The sequence below is a fragment of the Miniopterus schreibersii genome, assembly GCF_964146895.1.
Source record: "Miniopterus schreibersii genome assembly, chromosome: 20".
Lineage (NCBI taxonomy): Eukaryota > Metazoa > Chordata > Mammalia > Chiroptera > Miniopteridae > Miniopterus > Miniopterus schreibersii.
The window spans coordinates 20627600-20647234 of NC_138122.1; the positions used below are offsets into that span (position 1 = coordinate 20627600).

Below are 19635 nucleotides of genomic sequence, written 5' to 3' on the forward strand. Positions count from 1 at the left end.
ACCGTTCCTGCCTCCCGAGAGCCGCCATCCATCAGAAAAGATAGACGTCATGCATGCTGAGGGCGCCTGTAGCTTAGTGGCTGTCAGCACAGGTTTTGGATCCGCACAGTGGGGTTTAGACCTTGGCCCTGCCCTTACGAAGTGTCTCTCCAGCCTTAGTTTTTCCATCTCTAAAATGGAGTTAGGGGGTGTGGGATAATGGGGATGAGGCCACCTGCCTCCGCAGGGGTAGACCCAGTCCTACACGTGAAGCACATGGATGGTTTCTGGCTCATCGCAGGCGACGCGCACGGTGAAGGCTTTCTGAGTGTTAGCTCTTGGTGTGACCGTGTCGTTGCAGCAGTTGCACCTGTACACACAGTGCCGTGGGGCGTCCATGGTGCTCGGGCTTATTTCACAGGCAAGCTTGAACTCGAGCTGGAGGAATAGAGGCGCCTTCCTGGGAAAGTTGCCATTTGAGCAGCCCTCCCTTCTCCCGTGTCGGCTCACCTCAGAGCTCTGTTCCCCTAGTTGACAGCAGCCCCCTCCCCCAGAAGAGATCGGGAGCTAGTGGGTTTCCCTGGAGTCGGGGGTGGTGGGACCCCAATGTCAGAGCTGACATGTTCATCTCCTGAGGAGGGGAGGCTGCTCTGGGAGAGCATGGGGCTGGACTTGGGGCTCCCGCTGATGTCATGCCTGCCCCGCAGCCCTGCCATCACTGTGAACCAGGGCGAGATGAGCAGCCCTCAGCGAGTCACCTCCAGCCAGCAGCAGACACGGATCTCGGCCTCCTCCGCCACCAGGGAGCTGGATGAGCTGATGGCCTCCCTGTCGGATTTTAAGGTGCCCCAAAGCCCCTCTTCTTCCCTGCCCCACCTCTCCCCCATCCCCCTCTTCCTCAGTGTGAGTAGCTGGAACTCGGCCCTTCCGTTTGGGTGCCTTGCCCTGAGCCAGGGACCCCGCAGTGCCCTGGCCTTGCCAGCATATGGGGGAGGGAGGGCTCGGCCAGGCCGGCGGGGACTGAGCTGCCTCGAAGCCTGTGAAGGCAGAGAAGTGCTCAGCAGGGACATTCCTTCCTCCCTGGTGCTCCCAGCTCCCGGCCACCCAGGGCCGGGATCAGGAGACTGAAACAAAGGGCCCTGTGTTGATGGCTGCTCTTGGCCGGGGAAGGCATTCTCTGCTGGGCCATGCAGAACTGGGGATCTTGTGCCTGAGAGGTCATTTGCCCTGGAGCCCGTCTCCCACGCTGTCTATCCTCAACATGCCCTCTTTCTTTCTGCCTCTGGCTTCTGAATCCACAGGCCTCCTTGGCCAGCCCTCTGTCCTGCCCCTTCTTCCTCCACGGGTCTCTGAATCTCCTCGAGTTTTTCTGTGGGAAACCTAACCCACCCGGCTACTGGGCCAGCCCTGCATGCAGCACCCCTTCCCCTTCCCTTCCGGGCCTCTCCGGCCTGCCAGGCCAGAGATGTTTTATTGAGAAGATGCGGTGCCTCCACGGGGATTGATATTGACTGAGCTCTCCAACAGTTGCTGACTGCACTTTTCCATGTGGGTCTACCTTTGGCGCGTGACTTAGGGAATCTGAGAAGGGGAGCGAGTGGGCTTGTGCTCTTGGCCCCGACGGTGTCTCCAAACCTCCCTTCAGCTGGGGTTTTATGGTGGGGGGTGGGAGTGGGGCTGGGGTGGGGGGCAGGTTAGCTGCTGGCAGTTCTGAGCAGCCGAGGTCAGGAGCAATCTGTTGGACCTGGCCATTGGCCTACGGGAGCCCTGCCCTAGCACCCTTTTAAGCGATGTTGCTTTCTGAGGGCCAGCGTTGTGATGCCCCGTGGTATCTAGCGATGCGCCTAGAGCAAGGTCTCAGGGATGGAGGGAAGCTCGGTTTGTCTGGGAGAGACCAAGCCAAGGATCAGACTAGGCTGAAGGACACAGAGCAGCTGCCTGTGGCTGGCTCTTCCTCGACGGAGCCTGGGCTGACCTCTTGGTCACCTGTCTCCCATGGCCACCTCACCTGAGCCTTTTCTCCCTCTTGCCTACTCTGACTGGGGTGGCTTTGCTCAGAGGCTGCTACCTGCTGCCTGGGTTTGATGGGGGTTCAAGGACACGCTGCCCAGGAAAAGCTTGCTGGGTGTCTGGGTCTCCTGTGAGGCCCAGTCCTCATGCTTCAGCTTTGTGGCCACCCTGGTCAGTACAGGTGGTGGCTCTCAGAGCCCTAAGGTGGCGCCACCCCTTGCAGTGAGCTTTCCTCACCTCTCCTGTTTCTCTCTCTTCTTCCCTCTGCCTTTTGTCTGTCTTCTCCTCCAGACCAGCTCCTCTGCTGTGGCCTTGAGCTCCCTGGGGCTGCTGCCCAGTTCAGCTTCATCCGCACACCACGTCCTTCCTTCTCCTGCTCCCTCTCCTCCCGGGCCCCCTGCATTCTTGCCATCCGTTATTAAACCCTCCCCTCAAGGCCACGAGCACACCACACAGGTCCTCTGCAATGAGCATAGTGATGATGGACAGGGCCTTTTACCTCCTGTGGCCTCCAGCTGGCGTGATTTGGCTGGCCTTGGGGTGATGCGCGACACCCCCAACTCAAGGTCTCCCTCTGCAGAGGGTTCTCTGGGGCCGTTTGGTGCAGAGAGCCAGGCTCAAGTTTGGAGGGACGAACTAAACCACACGAGTGAGCTCTCCAGGACTCCCCCAGGCCACAGTTTACCCCGAGCTGCGTATACAGGTCCCCAGGAGCCCGGAGACCCCCAAGGGCTGTGGGCCAACCCTGTGCACCCAGAGGAGGCCTTGGCTGCCACGTGGAAGCAGCCGTGGGCCTTGGAGGCGCTCAGGCCCGAGACTCCCCGCGGAGCTACGCCCAGCTTCCAGGAAGTAACTGAGCCAACTATCGTGCCCATAGACCGTCAGGTCATCTTCCCAGATACCTGGAGTCTCACGAAGGAACATGGACAGCTGAAGGACAGGGCAAGGTCAGAGTCAGCCAGGCTGGAGAGCAGCTGCCCTGCTCCCATTGATGTGGAGCCGTTAGGTGGAGAGACGCCCATGAGGGGAAGCCTGGTCAGGCCAACTCAGGGACCTGAGACACCCAAGAGGCCAGAGGGCACCACTGAAGCTGCTGCTGAGGCCAAGAGGGGACAGCCGGAGCTTCCACATGCCATGGTCACGGACACGCCCAGCACCACCGAGAGGATTTCCACCTCTGGCCAGGCAGGCGCGAGCTTGCACGGCTGCTGGGCCTGGTCCTCACCGGGCCTGAGTGTGGGCCGCTCCTGGCTAACTGCATGCCACCTCCTACTCTGCGCATGTCTGCTTGGGCAGCAAATCCTAAGATATCGTGGCCTGTGATCCTGACGACCAACTCGTGGCAGTGGGCTCTGTGGGGCCAATGAAGCTCCCTGGGCCTGTGAATCTCTCTTAGTGACATCCCGCTTCTTGCTCGTTTAAGGCTTTTTCCTGTAAAAACCCCCTGGCATCCAGAGGTGATTTTCATGAAATGGTTGAAAGCATGAGCTTTGGGACCAGATAGAACTGAGTACAAACCCTGCCTCCAGCACTTGCTCCCTGTGTGACCTTGGGCAACCCCTGTCAGCCTCAGTTTCTCATCTTTAGAATGGAGGTAAAAATAGTTCTTCCCCCCTCAAGATTGTCCAGGGAATTAAATGAAATAATTCCTGGAATGTGCTCAGAATATAGCACACGGTCCTCGGTGAGCCTTGGCTAATGTTGCTGTTATTATTTATTTCTTGCTTGATTAAAACTTCATACCGTTCCCCAAAACAAAACAAAACACCGAAACCACTACAAACCAGTAGTTTATATATATAAACTGAGAAAAATTAATTAGAAGATTTGGAAGGAAAGACCCCATTTTTTATTATAAACCAAACAAAGAAAAAGCCTTATGCCCTTTCAAGAATGCCCACTTACAGCCTCTCAGATAATTCTCATAGTGACCCTGTAAGGCAGCCAAGAAAGTACCAGCCCCATTTCAAGGATGGCGGAGCTGAGGCCCTTGGAAGTGAAGTGTCTTGCCCAAGGTCAGAGCTGAAAAGGAGTTGAGTGCCGGGAGTCTGCTCTGCACCCTGCCTCCATCCCACCTCAGCTTGGCTCTTCTCTGGTGGTTTTGTTCAGCCCTCCCTTGCCCGGGGCACCTGAGTGTGGACTGAGCGGCACTGGCGGAGCCCGGAGTGGGGCTGTGACAGCTTCCCCCTCCCCCCTCAGATCCGCTCTGTGATCAGGAGGAGCCGGGAGACAGGCCACGCGCACCCCATGTCCCGGGAGCCCTCCCCTCGCCGCCGGCTGGACCCTGCCACCTTGAGCAGGAACCCGTCCCAGGAGCGGCTCATCGCAGAGCTGCAGGGCCGGCTGGGCATCCAGCCGGAGGCAGAGGAGGCTGCAGGGGCAGCGGGGGACTCCACCGAGGACTGGATGACCGAGGGCGTCGTCATCACTGTGCAGCCTCGAGGGAGGCGGGCTGAGGGGCAGCTGGTAGAGAAGGTAGCAGGGCGATGCCCAGGGCTGGGCCAGGACCAGGGCAGCAGCATCCTGATTCTTCCCCAGCTCTGGCCAGAGGGCAGCTCGGTGTGGGGGGGTCCTGCATCCTGTGGCCCCGGAGAGCCCTGTCGGAGTGGGAAGGCCCGGGCAGCCTGGGGACGGCACCTCGCCGTGCCCTTGCTTGCCGAGCTGTGTCCTTCCTCGTTTTCATCTTTCTCCTTCCTTCCTTCCTTCTCCCCAGGTGGTTTTCCCTCCCGGCTCTCCCATCCCCCTGAGAAGAACCTTCTCTGTCCTGCCTCCTCCTTCTGCCCCTTTGCTCCAGCATCACCGGGAGCCCGCGGCCAGCAGTTCTTCTCCCCCACCCCGCCTGCCTGCCCCCTCCCCCCTGGGGTCCCCAGCTCTCCCCTGTGGGCCCCCTGGGCTCCAGAGTGCTGGGGCAGGGCCGCAGGAAGAACATGCGCAGAGGCCCACCTCTCCCCCTCCTGCACCCCACACTGTGAGGTCCGTGGGCTGCCAGACTGACGAGGACCCGATGTTCCCCCCGATGCTCCCCCCGATGCAGGCAGGCTTGGCGCCCCGGCATGAGCCTACCTGTCCCCGCTCTGCGCACCTGCACCGCCCCCCCTGTTCTCTCACCCACCAGCCCAGCACAGTACCCCAGTCCTTCCTTAGACCTTGCCTTGACCCTGGACCCTCACTTAGCCTGGTGCCCACACTCCTACCCCCAGAACTCCCCCCCCCCCCATGGGGCTTCCTTCTGCCTGCCCCTTCCCACTGACCCTCAGTCCTGCCCCAGGCTCCCTCCGAGAAAGCCAGTCCCGGAAGGGAGACCAAAACCTGTTCTTCCCCCTGTAGCCCCCAAACCCAGTACTTGGGAAGCCCCTGCTCTCTGGCCTCGGTCCCCTCTCCCTCCTGGGTCCTCTGCCTTTGGCTGGCTCACCTTCCTCTCTTCTCTCCCTGGGACACTCTAGACTTTTTCTCCTGATTTGGTATTGCTCGGGGGCAGGGGGGGATTCCTCTTACCCTAAATTCCCTTTTGTGAGATGGTCCAACAATAAGGTCTCTTTTTCTTTCTTCCTTAATTAGAAAAAATTTCTTATCCTCCTGTTCTCCCCTATTTAAGATCCAGGGCCTGGAACAAAGAGTGGACGGAGAGCTGTGCTGGGCGGCCGGCTGGCCTCCGAATGGCAGGCAGAGCAGCCCTGAAGGGCAGGATGAGGGAGGGGTCAGTGCCAAGGCTGGGGGGTCAGTGCCAAGGCCAGGGGCTCAGTGTCCTGCTTGACCTGTTTCCCAGGCCTCCATCAGGCCAGTGCGGTGCCATGAGCCCCTCTGACACCAGGAAGTCTTGGCGGATGTCACTCCCACCTCTAGGGCTCTTGAGGCCCCTGGAGGAGGTTGCACGACTTGCCTCCATCAGCCCATGTCCAGGAGGGACAAAACCCGCAATCCTAACCTGCTCTCTCTCTGTCTCCACAGTTCATGGCCCAGGGGAAGACGGGGAGCAGCTCTCCCCCCGGGGGACCCCCAAAGCCCGGAAGCCAGCTAGACAGCATGCTGGGGAGTCTGCAGTCCGACCTGAACAAACTGGGGGTTGCCACAGTCGCCAAAGGGGTCTGCGGGGCCTGCAAGAAGCCCATCGCCGGGCAGGTGATGAGGGGTGGGCTTGGGCAGAGAAGAGAATGGAGGGTGGGCACAGGGCCCTTTGCTCCTCTGGGAAGGGTGCTTCATGGCAGGCCAGGGCCTTGAGCCACAATCTGCCTCCCTCCTCAGGTTGTGACGGCTATGGGGAGGACATGGCACCCCGAGCACTTCGTCTGCACCCACTGCCAGGAGGAGATCGGGTCCCGGAACTTCTTTGAGCGGGACGGACAGCCCTACTGTGAAAAGGACTATCACACCCTCTTCTCCCCGCGCTGCTACTACTGCAACGGTCCCATCCTAGATGTGAGTTCCCCAGCCCGGCGGGAGGGGCTGTGCTGCCTCATTTCAGCTTCACTGTCGCTCTGGAGGGTGCAGGTGGTGCTGTCTGATGATCTGAGAGGTTCCCTCACATGCCTGAGCTCACACAGCTAGGAAATGATGGGGCTGGGATTCAAACCCAGGCCGGATGCACGGTGGTCCTAATGCACACACATCAGGCGCCCACCTGTCATCTGCCTCCCATCCCAAATCCCCTCTGCAGGGACTCAGAGGTTAGGAGCCCTGCTCAGATCCGTGGAGTGAAGTGCCAGCTCCCTCTCTCCCACTGTGTGACTTTAGGTAAATGCCAGGCCTCTCTGAGCCTAAGTTTCTTCACTTATAAAATGGGAGGCACAGCAGAACCTATGACCTCGACCGCATGTAGCATTAAAGGAGAGAGTGTCTGGCATGTCACCTCCTTCAATAAATAAGATCTCAGTGGTACTCAGAGCTCTGTTAGGAGAGACCCCATTGTGGCAGCCTTTGCTCTTTCCTTGGCTGGAGCTGGGGGCGGTGGTGGGAAGGACAGCCTTGCCTGTGAGTCTCAGTTGTGGGATCTGTCCAGTGGGGCGGTGGCTCGGCTCTGACCCCATACTTTGCTCTCACAGAAAGTGGTGACAGCCCTTGACCGGACGTGGCACCCCGAGCACTTCTTCTGTGCCCAGTGTGGAGCCTTCTTCGGTCCTGAAGGTACCGACCAGCAGATTCCCTCAGGGCCCCTGGGAGCGTTGGGGAGTTGCGGGCTCCACCTCTGGAGGCCCTGACTCTGCCCCCCAAACCCCTCTCCTTAGGGTTCCACGAGAAAGACGGCAAGGCCTACTGCCGGAAGGATTACTTCGACATGTTTGCGCCCAAGTGTGGCGGCTGTGCCCGGGCCATCCTAGAGAACTACATCTCGGCCCTCAACACCCTCTGGCATCCCGAGTGCTTCGTGTGCCGGGTAAGGAGCCCCCTGCCCCTGCATCTGAAGGGCACTGGGCAGCGGGGAGAGAAGAGCCTCCCTCTGTGCTTTCCGGATCCAACTTGGAGGCCTTGTTTGTGGTTACTAATGGGGTGAGCAGGCAGGGGGTACACTACCTTAAGTCTACTGGGTCCTGGTTCAGGGCTTGTACTGAGGCTGGGAGAAACCAAGAGCAAAGCAGATGTGTCTCCAGCCTTGTCCTGTGTGGCGGCCCATCACGTTCAGAAAGGCACGTGGGGATTAAATGAGATAATGCAAGCACTTCCCAGCCTCCGTGGAATTGGCTGTTGGATTTCAGATTGCAATCTGGGGGGGCAGTAGGGGCCCACAAATATTATTGGGGATCTAGCAAGGACTCTCTGACCAAATAAGTTTGGGAAACGCTGTTCACTGCAGGACTTCTTAGGGCCTTTTATACCTGAGTGTGCTTGTGAATCTACACAGGAACCTAGGATGCAGAGTTTGACCTTGGGACAATTTTTTCAGCACCAGGGTTTTGGGGCACCCTGGTGCAACCTCCCAGTTAAGTGCCCAAGAGTCAGACCTATGTTTAAATCCGGGCTGTGCAACTTAGTAGCTGCATGACCTTGGGCAAGTCACTTAACTTCCACGCCTCAGTTGCCTCCTCTGTTGGGAATTCAGTTGCGTTTAACGTAGCACTTGGCACATAGAAAATGCTCAGCGCTTAGGAGTGTGACGACCCTGACTGACTCCTGCCCATCACACCGGGAGCTGCCTCAACCCCCTGCCCCAGGCGGAGCCCCCTTTCCTCCGCTTCACCCCGTCTTCTGCCTGGCAGGAATGCTTCACGCCATTTGTCAACGGCAGCTTCTTCGAGCACGACGGGCAGCCTTACTGCGAGGTGCACTACCACGAGCGGCGCGGCTCGCTGTGCTCTGGCTGCCAGAAGCCCATCACGGGCCGCTGCATCACCGCCATGGCCAAGAAGTTCCACCCGGAGCACTTTGTCTGTGCCTTCTGCCTCAAGCAGCTCAACAAGGGCACCTTCAAGGAGCAGAACGACAAGCCCTACTGTCAGAACTGCTTCCTCAAGCTCTTCTGCTAGGCTCCCTTGTCCCTCCATCTGCCCTGTCCCCTGGCCCAGCCTCCCCAACAGCTACTGTGACCCAGAGGCCTCGCCCAGGGCTGAGGGCCAAGCCTGACTGAAACTGGAACCCGTGTCCTCGACTGTGCAGAGTGGCAAGAGGGCCTCCAAGGGTCCCACCTGCTTTTCTTCCTCTGCCAGAGCCTCTGGGCCTCCCCCTCCTCCTGCAGCTGTCCCCAGGCTGCCAGCTCTCCATGGTCCCTGGAGATGGGGCTGGAGGGCCCCACCGCACGCACCCGCCTGGCCGGGCCAGCACCCCACACTGGAGCCATCTCTTACTCATATTTTGGCAGTGGAGCCAGGGGGAGGGCAGGCAGGGTCAGATGGGGCCTCTTTTTATCTTTTTTCCATCCGACTGAATTATCCTTGTTCTGAGAGTATTGGGGGACACTCCAGACAATGCCAGCATAAATCCATCCATCCAAGGGTCGGAGTGCCCAGGGACCACGGAAGGTTCCTTGTGGTCCTCCTGCCCTTCCAGTCTCCCCAGGCCTGGGCGACTGCCCCCTGCCCCCCATAACTGTTCTGATTCTACTGAGACAGGCCTCTCCAGCAATAATGTTTTATAGTCACTTCCTCCGTCTCCTGGGACGGCGTGAGGTGGGGCGTTTCACCTCGTGCCTGGACACTGTACCTACCGACTTTGATAGATTTATTTCTACACTGAGGTTTGACTTCATACCGTCTGAGTTGCTTTTACTTCTCTATACAAAATGATTTTGAAGAGATTTTAAAGACATCCCCTTTTGTACTCTCCTCCTTGGCCACCGCCACTGGTCCTGTGGGTCACCGTGGCTGTGGGACAGGGTTTGCCTTGTACTGAGGGCTTGGGGTGGGGGAGCCATTTGTATTTTATTTTTTCTTAGCATAAGCAGGTGAAGTGGGAGCAGCTCTGAGACTCCCCTTCTTTAACTTCACGGCTCACCAGGACTGTTTTATAAACTGCTGTATTTTGAAACCCCTTCCTTACTACCCAGGCCAGCAAGCTCTTAACCGAAATTGGCCTAAGGGTGTCTTGCCCTTTTGGGCCTAGGATTCTGAACCTCATCCATCCTGTTCCCTAGGGAGGAGGAGGGGAAAGTATGCTTTGGGGGTGCTGTTTCCTCTCTCAGCCATTAGGAGCATCCGCTCCCCTGTGAATTCTTAGGCATCAAAAAGAACCCACTGAACGTTCTCGGCCTCCTCACTGCTTCTCTGGGGCTCCTCTCCTCCCTCCTCAGGAAAGCTGGCATCTGATTTTGACCATTGGTCTTGTTGATTCCATTGGGCGCATCAGTTTCCCAAGTTTCCTGCCCTCCTCGGAAACTGGAGGTCTAGGGAAAAGGGCCCCAGGTTGTTGCAAGGGAGCCTGATAGGATTCTGGGCAGAGGGACAGGATCCTGCTGAAGCCACGGAAAGTCCCCAGAGCTTTCTCTCCCAAGGATGAAACAGGAGCAGGCAGGCCTGGGGTTCCTGGTCACCAGAGAGGGGCCCCAGTGGGGTCTATAGTCAGTAAGATCCAGGTCAGTCTGCCAGCCTCATAGCAGAGGCTGAGTGCGCTGGGGTCTCAGACAAGGGTCCCTCCTTCATGGCAGGGCTGGGAGCAGCTAGATCTGGGGAGGTCAGTCAGGCTCCTCCAAAGGTCTTGATGTCTCCACTTCCACCCATAGGCCTTACTGCTCTGTTTACAGTGACCCGCCCCAGACCCCTCCCCTAGAGGGATGGGTTTCTGGGGTCCACCCTCTGGGTCAATGATGAATTGATTTTAATTTTTTTCTCTGTAAACTTTTAACCTGGCTTTTCCTCATTTCAATTCCTGTGATTTATGCCAATAAAGTTTGCCATTATTTTGACCTGTGCTAGTGCCTTTCCTTTGTGGTCTGAGATAACAACTGAGTCCCAGAAGAGAGACCAAACCCTCTCAGACTCCCAAGGGCCACAGTTTGAAGCTAAGTCATCCATTTTCCCTTAACTTGAGGCAAAAAGACACTGGTCTGTGAGCACAGATTCTCCTGGCTCCCTGCGTTTTTGTTGGCAAGGGAAGGTTGGGGAGCTGCCTTATTGGGCCCTGCCTGGGTCAGGGCTTGCACTAAGAGTTTTGCCCAGGGTTCCCCAAGGGCATCCTCACATGGGCCTGTGGGTGGTCTTATATACACATTTGCACACGGGAGAGAGGTTCAGAGAGGAGAGCCAACATGCAGAAGGCAATATGAGTGAGTGCTGAGACACGACGTCTGAACCCAAGGCTTGCCTCTGCCTGTGTGCCCGCATTGACCAGACACCCCCACCCCCACGTGCTGGCACACACCTTGGGTGTAAACCCTCCCAGTTGAAGTGGAGGACTGGGAGTTGGCTATTGGTCTCTACTGCCCCCTGGTGGTCATTTCATATTTGCACGTTTCCTTGCTCTCGTCAGCCGGGACTTCAGTCCTGCTCGCCACCCCACCTCCCCACCCCCCTCCACCCCCCCACGCCTGGCCTCCTCCGAGGTTTCCTGGACAGTTTTGTTCCTCCTTGAGCTGTGGCTTTTCCCTGTCTGGAATGGCCCTCCAAATGCCGCATGCTGAATCCTAGTCTGAACCCTGCCCATTTCACAGTGAGCTCAGAAGTGAAAATTACCTTCAACCCTCACCCAAAGGTAATTACTTTGGTTTATGCCTCCAGCCCACGTGGGATTTATTTTATTTATAGAATGGACATGCTACAATTCCTTGTAATTTTCTTCTCCACTCAAGTGTACTCTGAGTAGTTCCCCATGTCAATAAATATAGATCTGCGTCACTTTTTAATGGTTTCATGGTATTCCATTATATTGATGTACTACAATTAGAGATATTTATATCATCAGAGCCAGGATGTCCTTGGGAAGGTACCTGTGAGTATGTATATCCTTGGAAAAGTGTGTTTAGGGGGAGACAGTTTGAGGGTTTGGGAGGGACTATATATAGCATAGGGAGGCCCATGACTTTGAACTTTCTCCTAGGTTCCAGTTCTTACACGATCATTAACTGGCTGAGGGACTTGGGCAAATTATTTAACCTCTCTGAATTTTCCTCATCGATAAAACGGAAACACTAAAACTTTGCCTCCTTGGGGGATTGTTGCAAAGATTCACAAAGTACCCGGCACAATGCTGAGCATGCAGTAATACCTTGTCATGAAAAGGGATCTTAGCAGTAATTAACTCCAGCATCTCTCTAAACTGGCTCATCATCAGAGGCACTAGGAGGCTTTACAACAAAATGTAGATATTTCTAACTTGGTCAAGTGCAAAGGGTAAAGATAGAAACACCTCTTCTGTAGGATCTAAGCTCCTTCGTTAAAAAAAAAAATTTACTGATATAGTACAGTTGTTCAAATAAGTGTTGAATGAGTGTATAAAAAAAAGAAGCTAACATTTGTAGTAATTTCCCCCTGCATTCCAGAAACTGTGTTAAGTCTTAACAAATATCTAATCCTCATAACGACTCTAGAATGTGGGTACTATTACCCCATTTTAAGGATGAGGGATAAGAGACAGAGTGTCAGCAAGGTGAAATCACTTCCTAAGACGACACAGAGCAGCTAGCAGAACAAGGAGATACAGGTCAGCTGACTGCAAACCCTGCATTCAGACGTTCAACAAATATTTATGATATGCCTACTATGTACTAGGCACAAGGCAAACATTTTTACCTTGTGGAGCTTGCATTCTTACAGGGAGAGACAAACAACAATGTAATAAATTATGTAGTGTGTTAGAAAGTGTAAGTGCTACAGAGAAAATAGAACAGAATAAGGGCGGAGTGAAAGTGGATTATTTTTAATTTTAATTTTTTGGGTAATTTTAAATAGGGCAATCACGGTAGGCCTGGCTGAGCAGGTGATATCTGCGCCAAGCTTTGCTGGAGGTGTCCCCCAGGTGCATACCCACCAGGAGCCTTCCAGGAGGAGGGAACAGCTGGTGCAAGAGCCCTCAAGCGGGCACATCACCTGGCTGGAAGGGGGTGCATCAGTCAGTAGGAAAACAGGAGATGCGATTATAGGGGTAGAGGTGGAGAGCGGATGATGTAGGGCCTTGTAGGCCAGTTCAATTTTAGGCTTTTTCCTTTGTAGAAAATGGGGGGGGGGGAAGACTGTAAATAATTTTGAACAGATAAGGAAATGATCTGTTTTAAATGATCCCTCTGTTTTGGTAGGGGGAAGAGCAAACTATAGAGGGGACAGAGACCATTCTAGTTCTAAGGGATGTGCGGCTATTTCTCGGCTCCATGTCATACTCTAACTTGCTCCATGGTCCTGGGGGGCGGGGGAAAGGTGGACTGGCCCCACAAATTCGAGCGCCTGCACAAAACACCTCCAGCCCAGCAGAGGGAAGCAGTTCTGAGACAGCTCCCCCGGCCCAAGGCGGCCCTTCCTGAACCTCCTCCAAGGCGGCTTCCCGAAGGCCGGGAGTGTCAGCTCTATCATCCAATGGCTGTCTAGATCAGGTCTGTTTCGCTAGACAGGCACCGGTGCCAGCCAATAGGCGGGGGCGCTGCCTGAGGCTTCTGATTGGCCGCTTAGTTCACTTATAAAAGGCGCGCTGGTTACGCGGCCCTCCTCTTTCCAGGCGTCCTCGTGTGAGGTTCGTTCGGTTGCGGAAAGGCGCCGGGGACTGGCGGCGGGCAGGATGGGCGTCTTTGCGGGGAGGCTAGGAGGCCGCCACGTCCAGGTCTATGCGGCCTCGGGCTTCGGCAGCGGCCCACGCTCTCCGAGTTGTGGCGGCGGCGGCCCAGGCCGGGCCGGCGGGCGCTCACGCGTGTGGCCTGCTGCGCACAGACAGGCCTGTGGTTTGAGTCCGGCGGGGCGGTGGGGACGGGGTGTCTGAGCTCCCTCTTTCTCCCCAGTGACATCGTCTTTAAACCCTGCGTGGCAATCCCTGACGCACCGCCGTGATGCCCAGGGAAGACAGGGCGACCTGGAAGTCCAACTACTTCCTTAAGATCATCGTAAGTGCGCGGTGGGCCGCGACCGCCCATCCTGCTGCCTCGGCCGCGGGGTGATAGGGATCATGAACTCCCTCCCGTGTGCTGATGTGCTATGGATTAGACAAGTGTCATCTAGTCTTAAGAATTTCCGAAGACCTGCGCGCCACCCCCCCACCTGTTGGAGAGAAACCGGCTCTGGCAGTTTCAGTGGTTCCTAAGATAACTCAGTGGCATTCATCCCGGGTCTGCCTGGTATCCAAAGAGCGCTCATCATACTTTGACTCCCCTGCTTCCACCTTTGGGAAGATGCGAGGCAATGAGTGGCCCCTTATAAGAAGTCAGGTTGCTGCGTATTTAGGTCTTGTCAGTCAGGAAACCCAGTGGCCCAAATGAACATTGTTTTTAGGAAGGCCTTGAAGTGGGTTCTCCTACCCGGGGATTTTGACTAAGCTGCTCTTCGGGCTTTAGGCCACATTGTGGAGCTTAGTCTATACCCTTGCCCGTTTATCTTGAAGGTTTTCAGACGCACGACACTTAATGGGATTGTCCGATAGTTGTATACCCACAGCCTAGGTTTTACAAGTAAGGTTTCGTTGTATTCCCTTTATGTCGTGTTTTGAATGCTGTAAATCCAGACTTATGTGGAATTTTTTTTTCTTTTAGGCCATTTTAGTGAATCAGAAACATAGCTCATAATTAGGAAAAGTTAAAAATGAGAGTTAAAATTAAAAATTTTCTGATTGAATGTACCAACTCAATTTTCACTGTTCATACCCAGCAAGCGAGTCTTTGACAAATCTGGCAGTGTTACAACTAAGGTGGCTCCTAGTGGGAGTAGTTGGCCCAATCTCTGAGTCACTTCAAAAGCCTAGAAGAAAGGGAGTGAGATGGAAACCAGCCCTTGTGGGGTTTGGTTTCTCCTGATGTTTTTTTTCCCTTCTTTCCTCCTGTTAAACTTTGCTTCTTTCTGCCTGGTTTTTGTAGCAACTTCTGGATGACTATCCAAAATGCTTCATTGTGGGAGCCGACAATGTGGGCTCCAAGCAGATGCAGCAGATCCGCATGTCCCTGCGCGGGAAGGCTGTGGTGCTGATGGGCAAGAACACCATGATGCGCAAGGCCATCCGAGGACATCTGGAAAATAACCCAGCTCTGGAGAAGTCAGTTAATTCTCTGGGCATCTTTGTCTTTCCTCTGTGCCCTTCTCCCTTTTCCTGGGGGAAGAATGGTGCTGAAAGGTGACCGCCTCTCTGTAAACATCTCTTTGTAGACTGTTGCCTCATATCCGGGGGAATGTGGGCTTTGTGTTCACCAAGGAGGACCTCACTGAGATCAGGGACATGCTGCTGGCCAATAAGGTAAGAGGAGAATCAGGTTGGCTAAAGAGACCGTATCAACTTTGGTTCCTTAAAAGCAAAATTGACCATTGTATCTGTGGAGGGAAAACTCACATTTCTTGTTTTTGTTCAGGTGCCAGCTGCCGCTCGTGCTGGTGCCATTGCCCCATGTGAAGTCACTGTGCCAGCCCAGAACACTGGTCTGGGGCCCGAGAAGACCTCCTTCTTCCAGGCTTTAGGCATCACCACTAAAATCTCCAGGGGCACCATTGAAATCCTGGTGAGTGGACTTTACTTGCCAGTGCAAGCTAGGCCAGTAGTGGGGGCTCCAGTTGGTGGCTGTCAATCTGCTGGATGTTCAGGTGTTAACTTGTTACCTTTTTCTTCAGAGTGATGTGCAACTGATTAAGACTGGAGACAAAGTGGGAGCCAGCGAAGCCACACTGCTGAACATGCTGAACATCTCCCCCTTCTCCTTTGGGCTGATCATCCAGCAGGTGTTTGACAATGGCAGCATCTATAACCCAGAAGTGCTTGACATCACAGAGGAAACTCTGCATTCCCGCTTCCTGGAGGTACATGTCGCCCGTTCCAGGCCTTCTTACATTGATGATTGATAGCACGTTTAGCATCAGACTGAATCCTGGCCACTCTGTTGAAACCAAATGTGTAACCAAGGGCAGTTGTTTAATCTGTCTGCCTCAGTTTCCTCTCATCTGGCATTAGTTTAACATTTTTCTCTCATGGAACTCAACGGTTGTGTTAACAGTTTATATTTTTCACAAAATAGTGGCTTTTGTAGTAATCGCCATCATGGTACAGGTAATACCCATGTTAGGGAAAAAGGGTAAAAAGCATTTATGAATTACTAGGTCTGAATTGCCCTGCCAGAAGCATTTGGTGTCAGGTGAAGTATCCTGTGTGAGACTTAAGATGTTAGCCTAACAAGTCCTGTCTGCCATTGAGCCTTGCTTGGACTTCACTGTCTTTTCTCTAAGATATCTCACCGAAAATGTATTCTCCCTTCCTCCACAGGGAGTCCGCAATGTTGCCAGCGTATGTCTGCAGATTGGTTACCCAACTGTTGCATCAGTACCCCATTCTATCATCAATGGGTACAAGCGGGTTCTGGCTTTGTCTGTGGAGACTGATTACACCTTCCCACTTGCTGAAAAGGTAAAAAGAACCTAGTGGGAACATGGTGGGTCTGACAGCAGGGGTATAAATGGCAGCCTGCTGAGTGAGCACTTTTATCATATTTTACACAGCAGATACATTTTTTAAAAGTATACTTGAGAGTTTGGGGGCAGGGGAGGTGTGTCGTTGATTTTAGAAATGACAAGAGACCCTATGAGGGGTTAATGGGTAAGAGCTGGGCCTAAATTCACGAGGCCATGCCCAAGCTGTTGTCCTGCCTGGGCACTCAGGGAAGGCTTGGAAGTTCCTTAAAGTAGAGCTCTACAAAGGCTGTTGAGTTGTGGATGACCATTTTGATTGAACGTTTCCCCTGCTTCAGGTCAAGGCCTTCTTGGCTGATCCATCTGCTTTTGTGGCTGCTGCCCCTGTGGCCGCCGCCACCACTGCTGCTCCTGCTGCTGCTGCTGCGGCCCCAGCCAAGGTTGAAGCAAAGGAAGAGTCGGAGGAGTCGGACGAGGATATGGGATTTGGTCTGTTTGACTAATCACCAAAAAGCAACCAACTCAGCCACCATTATTTGTGAAACAAGGAAATAAAGGCTTACTTCTTTAGTCTCTGGACTCTTCATTTTGTGTTTTGAGGTTTACAGTATTGTACGCTAAAACCATGGTAAAACCATAGAGCTTTATTTGGAATTAATATTTGGGTGTTCTCTTTGTAAGTGAAATGCTGGTTTCCTAACGTCTGATACTTTTTTTAGTCCCAGCCAGTTATAACTATTTTTTTCCTTTTTTAAAAAAATTAAGTTTATTGGGGCATTTTTTATTATACTAGAATTATTTCCATGGCCATAGGCCACTAGTCTGGGTTCCTCTAGGATTCTTTGGGGAGGTTTAATGTCAGTTAAGCACTCACTGAGTGCCAGGGTTTTTCAGACTGGGTGGTGACCATTATTTTTAAAGAGATAAAACATCTGATTGTCGAAAGGGTAGGTGTTGTGAATCCGTGACGGTCTCTAGTCAAAAGTTTGAAAGCCGTTGCTAATAAAGGGCCATTACCTAAGCTGTGCAGAACCCATTCTCAAGTCTACAGAGTTGGCAGATCTGCACACTGAGTAAAATTCAGACAACCCGGAGAACGTGAGGCTCCAGCCTTCCGCCCTGTAGCCTTGGCCTAAGTGCCCGCCTGGGGCATTCAGCATTTCCCCTGGGCAGGCGCCTCAGCTCCTGGGTCCTTCCCCTCCTGCCATATCCACCTGTTTTCCGACCCCTAGATCGTCCACCACTGGGCTGAAACAGCACAAGACATTAGTTGCCTGTTTCCCTTTGACGTAGTTCAGTTCCCGCCATTTAGGAAACTACATTTCTCTAAAAAAAGACCTGCAGACTCAAGTGGGTCCGAAGCTGCTGGGCGGCCTCGCTGAGTTACAAATCCCTAAGAGACCCGCCCCCACGAGGCCAGGCTGAGGAGCGGGGCCTGGGGAGAAGGCCTGGGGGGCCCAGGCACCCGATCCGTCCGCCTAACTTTCAAGCCCGGGGTTCAGCGCTGACCGATGTCCCTCCCAGGGGCGCCAGGAAGCGGCCCCAGCGAGCTCCAGGCCTCGCCCTGCCGCGTGGGCCCCGCGCCGTGACCCGGAAGCGCTCCGGAAGCAGTTCCGGAGTCAGCGCCGGTAGGATGGCGGCGGACACGCAGGTGAGGCGGGCGGCTGGGGGGCCAACGCAGCCAGCGACTGGGCGCGGACGGCGGCCCCCGGGCGGGACCGCTTGTGTAGCTGGCCCAGGGGTCCCGGGGGCGGCGGAAGAGGAGGGCGCGGCCCCGGGGCCCCCTCGGGCCGGCTCCTCGCGGCTCCGGGTCCGGCCCGGTCCCCGGCCCGGGCGGCGCAGAGCGAACCCAGGCTCTAGGAGTCCGGGGCTCCGGCCTCGGCTTCTGCAGCTGGACCCCGGCGGGGCCCTTCCTAAAGTGGCCAAGTTCGTCTTCTGGAGACTCTACCCCAGTTCTCCGGGGCCCCCTTCAGTGAGCCCGGCCAATGCCAACTCTTCCTTAAACTTAACATCCAGCCAATGTTTCTGGAGCACCTACTGTGTGCAGGGATTTAGAGCATAGTGTTTGGGTTCATACTGAACTGAGTTTGAGCCCCAGCTCGTCGATTTATATGAGACGCTGGGCAAGTGACTTAACCCTGCCAGGTCTCAGTTTTTTCATCTATCAAATGGGATTAAAATAATACTGACCCTATAGGGTTGTTGTGAGGGTTCGATGAGCTAGAGCTCCTCGTATGTTGGTTGTTGTTATTATTAGGTTCAGGGTTAGATTAAAAAAACACTACCTAGGAAGAGTCTTGTCACTCTTGAGTGTTGTCAACTGTGGGTACCTTGTAGTTCAGGGAAGGACTTGGGAAAACTTTTTTGTGCCACCCCAGCCTCGTTTGTAGTTGTGTTTTAGAGCGAAAAGATGATATCAAGGGAAAATGAAGCAGGTGTCTAAACGACAGCTTGTCTTACTTGGGTCTCCAGGATGAGGAAATTAATCGATTATGATACTGTGGCCCCTGATGCCAGAGGGTGACGACTTAACCTAAACCTTCAAAAGGTACTTACTGAGAGTCTCCTGTGCAAGGGGCAGGTAATGTGTTTCAAGTTGATTTATTTCAAAGGCTTAGACTGTTGGTTATTTCTAATGGAGTTGGGGGAACATATGTTGAACATTTAACACTCTCTTAAGTGCAAAAAAACCCCCTCTCTACGGCTGTATTGTTCAGTATGGTAGCCACTAGCCACATGATTAATTAATAGCCAAATAGTTACTTGAGTTAGTTAAAATTAATAAAATTAAAAATTCAGTTCTTTAGTTGTACTAGCTACATTTTAGTGCATGGGTAGCCATGTGTGGCTAGTGGCTACTGTATTGGACAGTGCAAAAGAACATGTCCATCATCACAGAAAGTTCTAGTGGACAATGTTACCCTGGAGAGAAACCTTTAAAAGGAAACTTTAAAGTTGTTTGCACCTGGCCTCACCTGCCAGTGACTTTTCTGAAGGATCTTAGTGCGCCTTACTCAATTTTGTTCTGACACGTGGGTAACATTTTCTCACTAAGAAAAGGAAGAGCCTTGAACATGAGAAGCTCTTTCATCTTTGCGAAAGAAACTGTAGGTAGGAATTTAATATTGTTGTAGAAACACAGTTGTGTGGGAATCGTAGGGTTGTTGTAAGCGTTCAGTGAGATAAAGTAGAGTTCCTTATATGTTGGTAGAGGGTGGGTTATATACATGCATGCATTTTTACTATCTCTTCAAACCTTGTTAAATCTAGTAAGGGGTCTTAAAAGGAGTCCCACAAGGATTGAAGGAATGGGGAGCAGACAACAGTGGCTAACTTTTGGAAGCTAGAAAGTGACGAGTGGGAAAGGATGTAGACCCAAGGAAAGTGAATACTAAGCCAAGATTTAGGAAAGCTGAGAACCAACCCGGTTTACATTGCGGAATCTCTGACCGAAGGAAATTGGGAGTATCAGCCAGCTAACCTCTGGAAGTGTGGGATAGTGGGAGGGACTAAATTAGGAGGATTGATTGACAGCCATTTTCAAATGCAGTGTTCTTTCTCCACCTTGGCAAAAGACTGGAAGTTTTCTTTCTCTTGAAAGAATGTAAAACAGCCAGAATTGGTGAGAGAGATTGCCCTTGGGGAGTAAGAGCAGGGGACTGGTCTTTATGGCAAACCTCCCAGAGCTCTTGGACTTAGACTCTTT

The 19635-nt window shown here is 53.8% G+C and overlaps 3 protein-coding genes across 4 annotated transcripts in view; all 3 read left to right on the plus strand.

Moving 5' to 3' along the window:
- Nucleotides 1–10318, plus strand: part of PXN (paxillin) — a 44278-nt gene extending 33960 nt beyond the window's left edge. The window contains exons 6-15 of one of the 2 annotated variants that reach the window (XM_081123491.1): nt 687–822; nt 2281–3174; nt 4189–4464; nt 4703–5023; nt 5585–5686; nt 5938–6108; nt 6232–6405; nt 7029–7110; nt 7212–7360; nt 8181–10318. In XM_081123491.1, coding sequence (XP_080979617.1) covers nt 687–822; nt 2281–3174; nt 4189–4464; nt 4703–5023; nt 5585–5686; nt 5938–6108; nt 6232–6405; nt 7029–7110; nt 7212–7360; nt 8181–8447 — 2572 coding nt within the window. In that variant the 3' untranslated portion in view covers nt 8448–10318. The remainder of the gene's footprint in view (nt 1–686; nt 823–2280; nt 3175–4188; nt 4465–4702; nt 5024–5584; nt 5687–5937; nt 6109–6231; nt 6406–7028; nt 7111–7211; nt 7361–8180) is intronic. The other variant, XM_081123492.1, reaches the window with a different exon arrangement.
- A 2713-nt stretch (nt 10319–13031) lies between these two features.
- RPLP0 (ribosomal protein lateral stalk subunit P0) lies at nt 13032–16499 on the plus strand. Its single transcript, XM_081123558.1, has 8 exons — nt 13032–13071; nt 13334–13435; nt 14399–14574; nt 14685–14772; nt 14885–15031; nt 15141–15326; nt 15787–15927; nt 16268–16499. Exons 2-8 carry the CDS (start codon nt 13382–13384, stop codon nt 16430–16432), a joined length of 957 nt encoding a protein of 318 aa, XP_080979684.1. The 5' UTR covers nt 13032–13071; nt 13334–13381; the 3' UTR covers nt 16433–16499.
- Nucleotides 16500–17525: 1026 nt separating this feature from the next.
- Nucleotides 17526–19635, plus strand: part of GCN1 (GCN1 activator of EIF2AK4) — a 51779-nt gene continuing 49669 nt past the window's right edge. The window contains exon 1 of the mRNA XM_081122685.1: nt 17526–17580. Coding sequence (XP_080978811.1) covers nt 17563–17580 — 18 coding nt within the window. The 5' untranslated portion in view covers nt 17526–17562. The remainder of the gene's footprint in view (nt 17581–19635) is intronic.

Bases quoted from the DNA above. Each gene is read 5' to 3' on its own strand.
- RPLP0 (XM_081123558.1), top strand. From the start codon at position 13,382: ATGCCCAGGGAAGACAGGGCGACCTGGAAGTCCAACTACTTCCTTAAG. The intron at 14,575-14,684 runs GTCAGTTAATTC...ATCTCTTTGTAG, and splicing joins AATAACCCAGCTCTGGAGAA to ACTGTTGCCTCATATCCGGG. The intron at 14,773-14,884 runs GTAAGAGGAGAA...GTTTTTGTTCAG, and splicing joins ACATGCTGCTGGCCAATAAG to GTGCCAGCTGCCGCTCGTGC.